The 15406-nt window shown below is 38.3% G+C and overlaps 1 protein-coding gene across 1 annotated transcript in view; it reads left to right on the top strand.

Moving 5' to 3' along the window:
- Positions 1 to 15406, top strand: part of Gmds (GDP-mannose 4,6-dehydratase) — a 567052-nt gene that overhangs the window by 221352 nt on the left and 330294 nt on the right. The window contains exons 5-6 of the mRNA XM_031357964.1: positions 4682 to 4874; positions 5668 to 5772. Coding sequence (XP_031213824.1) covers positions 4682 to 4874; positions 5668 to 5772 — 298 coding nt within the window. The remainder of the gene's footprint in view (positions 1 to 4681; positions 4875 to 5667; positions 5773 to 15406) is intronic.

The raw sequence follows: 15406 nt of genomic DNA, 5'->3' as shown, positions 1-15406 counted from the left end.
AGCCCTAGGATCTCCAGTGGAAACTGCTTCACTAGGGTGTGCTGTAGGCGAAGCAGCCCTAGGATCTCCAGTGGAAACTGCTGCACTAGGGTGTGCTGTAGGCGAAGCCGATTAAGTGCACTTGTCATTGCTAGCATGTTTTTGGGAGTACGATCAAATTATAAATCCTGGAGTATCAGGACTCACCTTGACTGTTAAATGTAACTATAGTTTTAATTCAGATGTCAGAAATCTATTTCTATAATTTACCAGATAATATTCACAGCTTTGTGAGAATTACATTCTTTACAACAAATTCATTCAGCCCAGTGATTGTAGCATGAAAACGACTGTGGAAAACATGTAAGAAAGTGAATGTGGCTGTGTCCTATAAAACTGTATTCTATAGTGGGAAGCTAGCCAGGTTTGGTCCATGGGCTGTAATTCTCCAGGCCCTAATGTTTTGCAGATCATACTTTTAACTTTTGAAAGTTGACGCTATAAAGTACTGTTTTGACTGGTGTAGACATTGAATTTATTACTTTCTCTATTAAAAAGTACTTTTTAAATAATTATTTTTTTTATAAAATAATCTTATTCTATATATTTTTGACTACCAAACATGCATTCTTTTTCATGGAGTTATATAACAATTGTGAAAAAATGTTTTTAAATTGCTGACACGCAGCCATCCACCCATCATCCTCTGCTGTCTATGCTACTTTCAGCCTAACTGTGGTTGGTACTTTTCCATAGTCTGCCCTCTGAGTGGAGTCCCATTGCATATGTCAAGTTGCCCAGTTTCCTTCCTGTACTCCAAAGTCTGCAGGGACACTTGGTTCACTGAAAATAGAACCCATGTACGTGTTCTCTGTTATGTTTACCACGTTACTCTGCACTTGTTTTCTCTTAATGTTTCAGATTAAATGTGTACCTATTCTTCTGAGTCATGTGTTCATTCACCTGCTTAGAATGATGTCTGCCCCACACTGAGGATTTATATAGCACTGTTATCATTTTAATAGACAATATTAAATAAACAATATTGTTGACACCTCTGTCCTATCAACAAAGGACTGAAGCTGTTCTGAAGAACAAAACCTTCTGTATCCAGACCATTTAGCAGAGATATAACAGCCTTTTCCAAATATGGTGCTGAGACAATTGGATCTCCATCTGAAAATAATGAATTTGGACTCCTAATTATATACAAAATTAATTTAAAATGATCATGGGAATAAATGTAAGGGACTAGTTTATAAACATGGAATACAACATTTCCAGCTTTCTATTATGGAATAAATTTTTGTAGGATACGGCCACATTCACTCTTTTACATGTTTCAACATTGTTTTCATGCTATAGTCACAGGGATAAATGAATATAAGTATACATGCATTTTCTTAGTTTATTCCTAACTATAACACAAAGCATATATAACAATGAAAAACAGATAAATTAGACATTTTTTTCATAAGCCACTGTTGAAAATTATGAGAAGACAACCCTCCTGATATGAAGAGATTTCAAGTTATGTATCTAGTAGAGGACTTACATAAGAAAGTAGAAGAGGCCAGCACAGCTCAGTAAGGAACTGAGGAAGAACCCAGCTTAAAAAAAGGGGGGGGGCGAGTTGGGGAGCACTCTCCTAGAGGCAGAGGAGCATGGGGTGAAGAACTTGTGGATGGTGGACTGGGAAGGGGGCAACTTTTGGGATGTAAATAAATAAAATAACTTAATAAAAAAACAAAGCAAACAAAAATGGGCAAAGGATTTAATATACAAAGATTAAGTGCATGAGAATATCCTCAGTGTCCTTACTCCAGAAAAATGCATGTCAAAACAACACTGAGAAAGCACTTTATTTTTTTTTTTTTTAGATATTTTCTTTATTTACATGTAAATTTCTCCATTCCCAGTTTCCCCTCCAAAAAACAAAGAAACAAACAAAAACAACAAAAACAAACCCCTGTTGCCTCCCACTTCCCCATGCCTGCCACCCCGCCCTCTCCCACTTTCTGGCCCTGGCATTCCCCTACACTGGGGCACAGAACCTTCACAGGGCTGAGGTCCTCTCCTCCTATTGATGATCGAATTTGCAATCCTCTACTATACACATGCTACCTGAACAATCAGACTCCTCCATGTGCAGTCTTTGGTTGGTGGTTGAGATCCTGGGAGCTCTGAGGGTGCTACTTAGTTCATATTGTTGTTCGTCCTAAGGGGCTGCAAACCCCTCAGCTGAGAAAGCACTTTAAACCATAAGCACAACTATAACCAAAGACTGCAAGAATTGTTGGTTAGAATAAGGAGAGATCTGAACCCTTACCTGTATCAGTGAGTGAGACTGTGAAGGAGCAAGGTAACTTTGGAAAAATGGATCAGATCTACTGTTCTATGTAATATGAAGCATGTTAACCACATGCCACTGGACCCGTACACCTCAGCAGCTATATCTAATAGCATTGACAACAGTAAGAGAGAGAAGCTAATTTAGAAGCTCGTGTACTATGTGATTTTATTCTTAAGAAATGTTTACAGTAGGTAAATGTATAAAGGAAAAACATGATCAGTGGCTGTCCAGGTACAAGTGGAAGCTGAGGGCTGAGTAATGACTGCTGATAGCTGCAGAGTGTTTTGGGAGTGATAAAAATGTTCTGAAGTAAGATGGTAATGATGATTGCATAATGCTGTGAATTATGAAAACCATTAAATTGTAAACTTTAAACTGGCAAGTTTTATAGTATCTCTATAAACTATTTTATAGCTCATTTTATGCATCTCTATAAAATATTATTTAAAAAGGATAAAATAGACTGGGCATGTTGGAGGCAGGGGCAGGTGGATTTCAGTGAATTTAGGCCTAGCCTGATATACCTATAGTAATCCAGGTCAGCCAGGGCTGTATATGGAGACCCCGTCACAATAAAATAGAGTAAAGCACTGGGAAAATGGCTAAGTTTGTAAGAGCACCTGCTGTGCAAGGAAGAGGACCTGCGTTCAGATCACCTGCACCTACATAAAAGCTTGATATGGCCATAATGAGGAATAAGGATCAGCAGATTTGGGGAACTTTCTAGCCTGTTGGCCTAGTTCAGAACATGAGTTTCAAGTGTACTCAGTCTCAGAAATAGATGGATAACCTAGAGGAAGACAAATAACATCTTCCTTAGTTCTCTGCATGGTGTCTACACACATACATGTGTTTATACAACACACACACACACACACACACACACACACACACAGAGAGAGAGAGAGAGAGAGAGAGAGAGAGAGAGAGAGAGAGAGAGAGAGAGGGGAATAAAATGGCCTCAACTTTACTCATGGCTTTTTACAAGATTGTGAATGAAATATACAGATTTTCTTTTTAATTTTTAGATAGCTCCTAAGCTCTTCATTCAGCTGTAGATGATGTGGACATAGAAGGTAGAGTCCTTAATGAGCAGTTGACCAACTTCTGACAGTATTATATATACATGGATAGAGCCATAGCTTCTGTCCAAGGGATACTCAGTGGCCAGGAAATAATGAAAACTAATGGCCTTACCTTATTAAGAGGTTTTCCTACATGAAGATTAAGATAATTCATACTACAATAGATATGCAAAGTGTAAGGTTTACAGCCTCATTGTCTTAAGATATTTAAAATAAGGTTCATTTACTTATCATGTGTAGAAATTATTTAAGAAATAAGCCTAGAAATCACATGGTTCTGGGTAGTTATTTTTTTGTCAATTTGATACAAATTACAGTTATCCGAGAAAAGGAACCAAAATTAAGAATATGCCTTAACCAGATTGGTTATAGACAAGTCTGTAGTGCCATTTACTTGATTAGTGATTAATGTAGGTTAGTCTACTCCACTGTGGCTAGTTCCAACCCTAGGCTTTTGAAGCTGGCTTCAATAGAAAGCAGGCTAAATAAGCCATGATTCATAAACAACACTTCTCTGTGCTTTTGAGTTCCTAGCCTCATTTCCCTCTATGATGGACTATGGTTGGGATATCTGAGGCAAATAAGATTTTGTCTTTCCAGATTGTTTTTAGTTATGGTTTGTATCACAGAAATAGAAACCTACCTAAGAACATGCCTATTTCCTTTAAAAAAAAATCATTTTGCAAAACTGGAATATGTTGAATTACATCTCAATAACCTTATAGAAATCAGTTTATATATACATTAGCATTTTGCTGCATTCCCTGCGCCATTTCATAAACTTACAGTATTTATAGATACTACAGTTATTGTTGTGCCCACTAAAAAAAAAAAAGTAAAACTGTCCTTTTAAAAGTTAATTGTGGTAAACAGTACATGTTCTTATTCTTCAGTACACAGACACCTTTGAGGCTCATTTAAACTATGTATTTTTCTAGACCTCTGAAAGTTTGGTTCAAAGTGAATTTTTAATGAGTACCTTCTAAATGACAGAGCATTGCCCCATCACACAAAGCTTTTCAGGGATGAAGCTAGAAGAGGAAGACATGCAAGGTGTTAAAGTGTTGGTAAAAGTGCTGAATGGTTGTTGATGTAGTCTTCTGCTATTACATGTTAGAAGTAGATGATAACCACATTGGAAATCACTTGCTGTTTTCTTACCAACATAAAGCCCCAGGTTGTAAAACTGTTGTGCTCATCACCTTCCTAGCATCTCTCACCAATGGCCTATTTAATGCCACTGATCTGTGCCTCCTTTTCCCAGATCTCCTTTGACTTAGCTGAGTACACCGCAGATGTTGATGGAGTTGGCACCTTGCGGCTTCTGGATGCAATTAAAACTTGTGGCCTTATAAATTCTGTGAAGTTCTACCAGGCCTCGACAAGTGAACTTTATGGAAAAGTGCAGGAAATACCCCAGAAAGAGACCACACCTTTCTATCCCAGGTCACCCTATGGTAAGGACACATTGCCCAGCTACATAATAATGTTCTCTGCGGGTATGGGGATGTTTTTGCTTTCCTTCTGCACATGTCATAGCTGAAGTCTTTTGAGTGTGAGATTGACACTGACATAGACTAAATTGAGAGACTTGTTAGGAAACATAACATATGCATTATTATCCTTGTCTCCAGGTAAAATTACCACCTCACTCACTAGGCCCTGTTCCTCCAACCTTTCTACATTGAACACTTTACATGAAAATTTGGCTCAAATACTTTTTTCCTAAGCTGTTTAGAGATTGTGCTGAAGCAATGAGATATTGTATTTGTTTGTTTTGTAAGTTTCCCCCATGAAAATTTCTCTGAGCTCAAACCTAGCAGGAAAAAACAGACTTAAATTACCACATTTATGAAGTAAATATTCATTAAAGAGGTACATAGTAACATTTTAAACCAATTTGAATGTTAAAATAACAAATATTTTATTTCTCATTATCAAAAAGTGTGTGTGCTTGTGTATGTGTGTGTGATATGAGAGAGAGAGATAGATCAGAAAGTTGAACTTGATATATTTTACATAGTATTGTTGAATATGTGAGATGACAAAAGAATTAATTATGAATGTTACAAAACAAGAAATTGTATTTCTTAATAAGCATGATTAATTAGCACACAATGTTTTTTTTTTTGTCTTTTGATTTGCCATTTTGATGGATTAATAATATTTTAGTCAGTTACTATTGTTTAAGGTGAATGAAAAGCATTATCTTTTAGAGTAAACTTCATCTAAAAAAATGTATTCCAACAGGAGCAGCCAAACTGTATGCCTATTGGATCGTGGTGAACTTCCGTGAAGCTTATAATCTATTTGCAGTGAATGGCATTCTCTTCAATCATGAGAGTCCCAGAAGAGGTGAGTGCATACATATTTCAAAGGACGTTTTTTTTACTTTAGCAACAGAAAAGGTTGTATGTTTATTCTGCTTGTTTTTCTATAGGTTGAAATATATTTACCTACATTTCTAGTATAAATAACTGGTTAATGCAGAATGAAGCCTTAATTTGTGAGAAGTTTCAAAAGCTCATTGTGAAAAGATAGACTGTTTGCCAACTTTACTAGTTTTATGACTTTAAAACTCAAGTATTGGCCCAGGATCATAGGATCAGAGGTGAGGAGGGTATATCTATCCAAACACAGAGAGTATCTGGGACCAGCAGGACCCAGGCACACAGGAGCTCCACCAGACCAGTGGCACTGGTTGCTTCCAGTCTGTCTGGGCCAGTGCCCTAAACAGACCTTGGGCACAAATTCTGCAGCCAGTTCCACAACACCCAGAAGAAGCTCCACTCCCAGGTGCTCTAGCACACCCAGGATCAGAGAATCAGAGGGGAGGAGGACACAACATATACCCCAACACCAGGAGTAACTGGGACCAGCAGGACCCAGGCACACAGAAACTCCTCCAGCCCAGTGGCACTGGTTGCTTCCAGTCTGTTTGGGCTGGTGCCCTAAACAGACCTGGCACAAAAATTATGCAGCAAGTCCCACAACACCCAGAGGAAGCCTCACTCCCAGGTGCTCTGGGATCCTAGGATCAGAGGCCTGTGCCCTGAGCAGACCGTGGGCGAAAACTCTGCAGCCAGTCCCATGATTCACAAAGGAAGCTGTACTCCCAGGTGTTCTAATAAGCCCAGGATCACAGAATCCCAGGATCACAGGATCACAGAGACAGCTTGACTCTGAGGTGAGGAGATCTGACACAATCAGGATCACAGAAAGGACAGGGCCCAGTCAGATTTAGCCAGGGCAGGTAGCACTAAAGATAATCAGATGGTGGGAGACAAGTGTAAGAAAATAAGCAACAAAAACCAACGTTACTTGGCATCATCAGAACTCAATTCTCCCAACATAGCAAGTCCTGGTCATACTATCACACCGGAAAAGCAAGATTTGGATCCAAAATTACTTCTCATGATGATGATAGAGGAAATTAAGAAGGGCTCCCTTAAAGAAATAGAGAACACAGGTAAATAGCTAGAAACCCTTAAAGAGGAAACACAAAAATCCCTTAAAGAATTTCAGGAAAACACAATTAAACAGGTGAAGGAAATGAACAAAACCATCCAGGATCCAATAATGGAAATAGAAACAATAAATCACAAAGGGAGACAACTGTGGAGTTAGAAATCTTGGGAAAGAAGTAAGGAAACATAGAAAACCTAGGAAAGAGATCAGGAGTCATAGATGCAAGCTTCACCAACAGAATACAAGAGATAGAAGAGAGAATCTCAGGGGCAAAAGATACCATAGAAAACATTGACACAACAGTCAAAGAAAATGCAAAAAGCAAAAAGCTCCTAACCCAAAACATCCAGGAAATTCAGGACATGATGAGAAAACCAAACCGAAGGATAATAGGTATAAAAGAGAGTGAAGACTCTCAACTTAAAGGACCAGTAAATATCATCAACAAATTATAGAAGAAAACTTCCCTAATCTAAAGTAAGAGATGCCCATGAACATACAAGAAGCCTACAGAACTCCAAATAGACTGGACCAGAAAAGAGATTCCTCCCATCACATAATAATCAGGACACCAAATGCACTAAACCAAGAAAGAATTTTAAAAGCAGTAAGGGGAAAAGGTCAAGTAACATATAAAGGCAGACCTATCAGAATTACACCAGACTTCTCACCAGAGACTATAAAAGCCAGAAGATCCTGGGAAGATGTCATATAGACCCTAAGAGATCACAAATGCCAGCCCAGGCTACTATACTCAGCAAAACTCTCATTTACCTTAGATGGAGAAACCAAGATATTCCATGACAAAATCAAATTTACACAGTATCTTTCCACAAATCCTGCTCTACAAAGGATAATAGATGGAAAACACCAATGAAAGGAGGAAAACTACACCCTAGGAGAAGCAAGAAAATAATCTTTCAACAAACCCACTTGCCTTTCTACCTCCCTCTTCACCTAGGAGGAGGTTCTGCAGATCCACAGTGCTCTCTGCCCCTTCCCCACAAGCAGAGAGCTTGCCTTCTGGGAGTGCTCCAACCCAGAGACTCAGGTGAGATCTCCATTTTCTCTCTGGTGACCTTCTAAGGCAGGGCCAGCCAGGAGCCACAGGCCTCAGAATCGGCAGGGCAGCCAGTACAGGATCCTTTCTACCTCCCTCTTCACCTAGGAGGAGGTTCTGTAGATCCACAGCCCTCTCTATCCCTTTTCTGCAAGTGGAGAGCCTGTCTCCAGGGTTTGTTCTGACCCCAGGACTCAGGAGGAACTACTGATTCACAACCCACTGCACACAGGTCTTATCTGAGGAGAGCTCCCAGAGATGCTGACACAGGCTTACAGACCCACAGTAGGAACAAGCTCCAGCCAGAGACAGCAAGAACATCTAACAACAGAGATCAACAGATGTCGAAAGGCAAACGCAAGAATCTTACCAACAGAAAACAAGACTACTTGGCTTCGTCAGAACCTAGTACTCCCACCACAGCAAGTCCTGGATATCCCAAAACACCAGAAAAGCAAGATTTGGATCTAAAATCATATCTCATGATGGTGATAGAGAAATTTAAGAAGAGCATGAATAACTCCCTTAAAGACATACAGGAGAACACAGGTAAACAGGTTTCAGGCCTTAAAGAGGAATCACAAAAATTCTTTAATTCCTTAAAGAGTTACAGGAGATACAAGTAAACAAGTAGAAGTCTTTAAAGAGGAAACACAAAAATCCCTTAAAGAATTACAGGAAAGCACAACCAGACAGGTGAAGGAACTGTACAAAACCATCCAGGACCTAAAAATGGAAGTAGAAACAGTTAAGAAATCACAGAGAGAGACAACTCTGGAGTTAGAAATCTTGGGAAAGAAGTCAGGAAACATAGATGCAAGCATCACCAACAGAATACAAGAGATAGAAGAGAGAATCTCAGGGGCAGAAGATACCATAGAAAACATTGACACAACAGTCAAAGAAAATGCAAAAAGCAAAAAGCTCCTAACCCAAAACATCCAGGAAATCCAGGATGCAATAAGAAGACCAAACCTAAGGATAATAGGTATAGAAGAGAGTGAAGACCTCCAACTTAAAGGGCCAGTAAATATCTTCAACAAAATTATAGAAGAAAACTTCCCTAACCTAAAGAAAGAAATGCCCATAAACATACAAGAGGCCTACAGAGCTCCAAATAGACTGGACCAAAAAAGAAATTCCTTCTGTCACATAATAGTCAAACACCAAATGTATAAACCAAAAAAAAAAAATATTAAAAGCAATGAGGGACAAAGGTCAAGTAACATATAAAGGTAGGCCTATCAGAATTACAACAAAATTCTCGCCAGAGACTATGAAAGCCAGAAGATCCTGGGCTGATGCCATACAGACCCTAAGAGAACATAAATGCCAGCCCAGGTTACTATACCCAGCAAAACTCTCAATTACCATAAAAGGAGAAATGAAAGTATTCCATGACAAAACCAAATTTACACTATATATTTCCACAAATCTAGCCCTTCAAAGGGTAATAAATGGAGAACTTCAACACAAGGAGGGAAACTACATCCTAGAAAAAGCAAGAAAGTAATTTTCCAACAAAATTAAAAGAAGATAGCCACATAAGCAGATTTCCAACTCTAACAACAAAAATAAGAGGTAACAACAATTACCTTTTCTTAATATCTATTAATATTAATCAATGGACTCAGTTCCCCAATAAAAAGACATAGACTATCAGACTGGATAAGTAAACAGGACCCAACATTTTGTTGCATACAGGAAACCTACCAGAGTGACAAAGACAGAACACTACCTCAGAATAAAAGGCTGGAAAACAGTTCTCCAAGCCAATGGTCCCAAGAAAAAAGCTGGAGTAGCCATTCTAATATCAAATAAAATCGACTGTCATACTAATGTGATCAACAAAGATAAGGAGAGACACTTCATACTCATCAAAGGTATGATCTACCAAGATGAACTCTCTATTCTGAACCTCTATGCTCCAAATGCAAGGGGATCTACATTCATACAAGAAACTTTACTAAAGCTCAAAGCACACATTGCACCGCACACAATAATAGTAGGACAGTTCAACACCCCACTCTCTGCAATGGACAGATTATGGAAACAGAAACTAAACAAAGACACAGTGAGACTAACTGAAGTTATGAAACAGATGGATTTAACAGATATCTATAGAACTTTCTATCCTAAAACAAAAGAATATACCTTCTTCTCAGCATCTCATGGTACCTTCTCCAAAATTGACCATATAATTGGTCACCGATCAGGCCTCAACAGATACAAGAAGATTGAAATAATTCCGTGTATCCTATCAGATCACCGTGGACTAAGGCTGCTCCTCATTAACACCATAAACAATAGAATGCCCACACATAGTGGAAGCCCAACAATACGCTACTCAATGACAACGTGGTCAAGGAAGAAATAAAGAAAGAAATTAAAGACTTTCTAGAGTTTAATGAAAATGAAGCCAAACATACCTAAACTTATGGGACACAATGAAGGCAGTCCTAACAGGAAAAGTCATAGCTTTAAGTGCCTCCAAAAAGAAACTGGAGAGAGCATACACCAGCAATTTGACAGCAAATTGAAGGAAATTCACACAAGAGGAGTCAAAGGCAGGAAATAATCAATCTCAGGGCTGAAATCAACCAAATAGAAACAAAAAGAACTACACAAAGAATCAACCAAACCAGGACCTGGTTCTTTGAGAAAATCAACAAAATAGATAAACCCTTAGCCAGACTAACTAGAGGGCACAGAGACAGTATCCTAATTGACAAGATCAGAAAAGAAAAAGGAGACAAAACAACAGACACTAAGGAAATCCAGAAAATCATCAAAGCCTACTACAAAAGCCTATACTCAACAAAACTGGAAAACCTGGATGAAATGGACAATTTTCTAGACAGATACCAGATACCAAAGTTAAATCAAGATCAGATCAACGATCTAAACAGTCCCATATCTGCTCATGAAATAGAAACAGTCATTAATAGTCTCCCAACCAAAAAAGGCCCAGGATCAGATGGGTTTAGTGCAGAGTTTAATCAGACCTTCAAAGAAGACCTAATACCAATACTCTTCAATTTCATAAAATAGAAACAGAAGGTACTCTACCCAATTCGTTCTACGAAGCCACATACTCTTATACCTAAACCACATAAAGACCTAAGGAAGAAAGAAAACTTCAGACCAATTTCCCTTATGAATGTTGATGCAAAAATACTCAATAAAATATTTGCAAACTGAACCCAAGAACACTTCAAAACAATCATCCATCATGATCAAGTAGGCTTCATCCCAGGGATGCAGGGATGGTTAAATTTTCAGAAATCCATCAACGTAATTCACTATATAAACAAACTTGAAGAAAAAAACCATATAATCATCTCATTAGATGCTGAGAAAGCATTTGACAAAATCCAACATCCCTTCGTGATAAAAGTCTTGGAAAGATTAGGAATTCAAGGCCCATACTTAAACATAGTAAAGGCAATATACAGAAAACCAGTAGCCAATATCAAACTAAATGGAGAGAAACTTGAAGCGATCCCACTAAAATTAGGGACTAGACAAGGCTCCCCACTCTCTCCCTACCTATTTAGTATTATACTTGAAGTCCTAGCCACAACAATTATAAAACAAAAGGATATCAAAGAATACGAATTGGAAAGGAAGAAGTCAAATTATCACTATTTGCTGATGATCTGATACTATACTTGTGACCCCAAAAATTCTACCACAGGGCTCCTAAACCTGATGAACAACTTCAGCAAAGTAGCTGGTTAGAAAATTAACACAATGAAATCAGTGGCCTTCCTCTACACAAAAGATAAACAGGCTGAGAAAGAAATTAGGGAAACAACACCCTTCACAATAGTTACAAATAATATAATATACCTTGGTATGGCTCTAACTAAGCAAGTAAAGGATCTGCTTGATAAAAACTTCAAGTCTCTGAAGAGAGAAATTGAAGAAGATCTCAGAAGATGGAAAGATCTCTCATGCTCGTGTATTGGCAGGATTGATATAGTGAAAATGGCCATCTTGCCGAAAGCAATCTACAGATTCAATGCAAGCCCCATCAATATTCCAACTCAATTCTTCACAGACTTAGAAAGAGCAATTTGCAGATTCATCTGGAACAACAAAAAACCCAGGATAGCCAAAACTATTCTCAATAATAAAGGAACCTCTGGTGGAATCACCATCCCAGACCTTAAGCTGTACTACAAAGCAATTGTGATAAAAAACTGCATGGTATTGGTACAGTGACAGGCAGGTAGATCAGTGGAACAGAATTGAAGACCCAGAAATGAACCCACAAACCTATGGCTGCTTTTTCTTTGACAAAAGAGCTAAAACTATCCAGTGGAAAAAAGACAGCATTTTCAACAAATGGTGCTGGCTCAACTGGTAGTTAGCATGTAGAAGAAGGCAAATTGATCCATTCCTATCTCCTTATACAAAGCTCAAGTCCAAGTGGATCAGGGACCTCCACATAAAACCAGATATACTCTAACTAATAGAAAAGAAAGTGGTAAAGGGCCTTGAGCACATAGGCACAGGGGAAATTTTTCTGAACAGAATACCAGTAGCTTATGCTCTAAGATCAAGAATCGACAAATGGAACTTCATAAAATTGCAAAGCAAAAGACACTGTCAATAGGACAAAACGGCAACCAACCAATTGAGAAAGATGTTTACCAATCCTATATCTGATAGAGGGCTAATATCTAATATATACAAAAAAATCAAGAAGTTAGACTCCAGCGAAACAAATAACCCTATTAAAATATGGGGTACAGAGTTAAACAAAGAATTCTCAACTGAGGAATACTGAATGTCTGAGAAGCACCTAAAGAAATGTTCAACATCCTTAGTCATCAGGGAAATGCAAATCAAAACAACCCTGAGATTCCACCTCACACCAGTCAGAATGGCTAAGATAAAAAAACTCAGGTGACAACAGATGCTGGTGAGGTTGTGGAGAAAGAGGAACACTCCTTCATTGTTGGTGGGATTTTAAGCTGGTACTACCACTCTGGAAATCAGTTTGATGTTTCCTCCAGAAATTGGACACAGTACTCTACCAGAGGATCCAGCTATACCACTCCTGGACATATACCCAGAAGATGGTCCAACATTTAATAGGGACACATGCTCCACCATGTTCATAGCAGCCTTATTATAATAGCCAGAAACTTGAAACAACCCAGATGTTCCTCAACAGAGGAATGGATACAGAAAATGTGGTACGTCAACACAATGGAGTACTACTCAGCTATTAAAATTAATGAATTTATGAAATTCTTAGGGAAATGGATGGATCTGGAGAATATCATCCTGAGTGATCACAAAAGAACACACATGGTATGCATTCTCTGAAAAGTGTATATTAGTCTAGAAGATCGGAATACACAAAATACAATCCACAATCCACAAGAAACTCAACAAGAACGAAGACCAAAGTGTAGATACTTCGTCCCTTCTTAAAAGGGGGAACAGAATACCCATGGAAAGATTTTCAGAGACAAACTATGGAGCAGAGACTGAAGGAAGGACAATCCAGAGACTGCTGCACCTGGGAATCCTTCCCATATTCAATCATCAAATCCAGACACTATTGTGGATATCACCAAGTGCTGGCTGACAGGAGCCTGATATAGCTGTCTCCTAAGAGGCTCTGACAGTTCCTGACTAATAGAGAAGTAGAGGCTCACAGCCATCCATTGTACTGAGTACAGGGTCTACAATGAAGGAGTTAGAGAAAGGACCCAAGGAGCTGAGGGGTTTGCAGCCCCTTAGGAGGAACAACAATATGAACTAACTAGTACCCTCAGAGCTCCCAGGGACTAAACCTTCAACCAAAGAATACACATGGGGGTACTCATGGCTCCAGCAGCATGTGTATAGCAGAGGATGGCCAAGTCAGTCATCAATGGGAGGAGAGTCCCATAGCCCTATGAAGGTTCTATGCCCCAGTGTAGGGGAATGCCAGGGCGAGGAAGTGGAGAGGGGTGGGTTGGTGAGCAGGGTTAAGGGGAAGGGAACTGGGGATTATTTTAGGTTTTCGGTTTGTTTTCTGTTTTTTTGTTTTTTCTTATTTTCTTTTCTTTTTCTTTTTTTCTTTTGGAGAGGAACCTGGGAAAGGAGATATTATAAGTAAAGGAAACATCTAATAAAAAAAAAACCAAACCCACGCAAACGTAATTCTACCTCTAACAACAAACATAATAGGAATTAACAATTAATTTTTCTTCATATCTCTAATATGAAAATTAATATTACCAACATAGCCTAATTAATTCAAATTCAAAAGTGTGAGAAATTATAAATTTGTTGGCTATCATCTAGTGGTCTCTCTAATTTGGTAATTGGAGAAATAGGTCCAATATTGTATAATCCATATACACTTTCTGCTTGTTTGTACCTGACAGTGTCTTGCTGTGTACCACATAATGGTCTTGAAATTATGCTTCTCCTTCCTCAGCCTCTCTATTAGTAGGGTTGTTTATTTCATGTTTCTATACTATACTATTATTTTCAGAACAGCTCACATATTTCAAAATTAGTTATACAGCCAAAAGAAAAGTAAACAATTAACTTGGGAGGTGGCTTGTAAGAGAACAACAAAGAATGAGACTGAATGCTTTGATTGAGGTTTGTAACTCTTTTAACAAGTTTTAAGAAGAGGACTTTATAAGTTACTGTTTCTCTGAGATGAATGCTTTTCAAAATCATCACTGCAAATTAACCAGATTCTTACACTCACCTAATGTCTGTGCCACCCTCCAAGCAGAACCATTGTTCATTGAAACAATTGGTGAATGACTTCACAGATAGACCATCTTAATACACACACCATTTCTTAAATGAATGTAACTTGTTCTCTGTGGGCTGAGAATGAAGACCATCACTCCAGTGAAATAGCTTTGACCATAGCAGGAAATCTGTATCCAAAAATGGTGCCTACAATTCACTCCTTGGCCCAGCAACTCTTAGCTTAGCTACTAGGGAGGTAAAATCCTTTGGTGATGTGAGGGTCATTGAAGTACAGTCTATTACAATGAATTCCAATGTCTAAAAATTGTTCTTATTTTGGGTTTGTACCACAGTAAGTGCCATAATTTTAAGTTCTACTAAAAACAAAACAAACAAACAAACAAAAAGACTTTATGTTTATTTAAAAAAACTAGTAGGGATGTATTATTTTAAAATATACAGCTAATATGTTTGGAGTTACTTAAAGTTTATATTGAGAAAGATGTATGTATTTTCAGTATTGGTGCAGACAAATATCTACATAAAATTATTAAATTGATTGTTGTTTTATAAAACAACTTTTATAGTACTCATGTTTATTGTTACAATATTTTATAAATTTTAAAGATTATGACAGCCGGGCTGTGGTGGTACACACCTTTAATCCCAGCAACTTGGGAGTCATGGGCAGGTGATTTCTGAGTTCAAGGCCAGCCTGGTGTACAGAGTGAGTTCCAGGACAGC

Source organism: Mastomys coucha, unplaced genomic scaffold, assembly GCF_008632895.1.
Source record: "Mastomys coucha isolate ucsf_1 unplaced genomic scaffold, UCSF_Mcou_1 pScaffold7, whole genome shotgun sequence".
Taxonomy (NCBI): domain Eukaryota; kingdom Metazoa; phylum Chordata; class Mammalia; order Rodentia; family Muridae; genus Mastomys; species Mastomys coucha.
The sequence above is the reverse complement of the archived record's forward strand: the minus strand, read 5'-3'. Positions and strand labels throughout refer to the sequence as shown.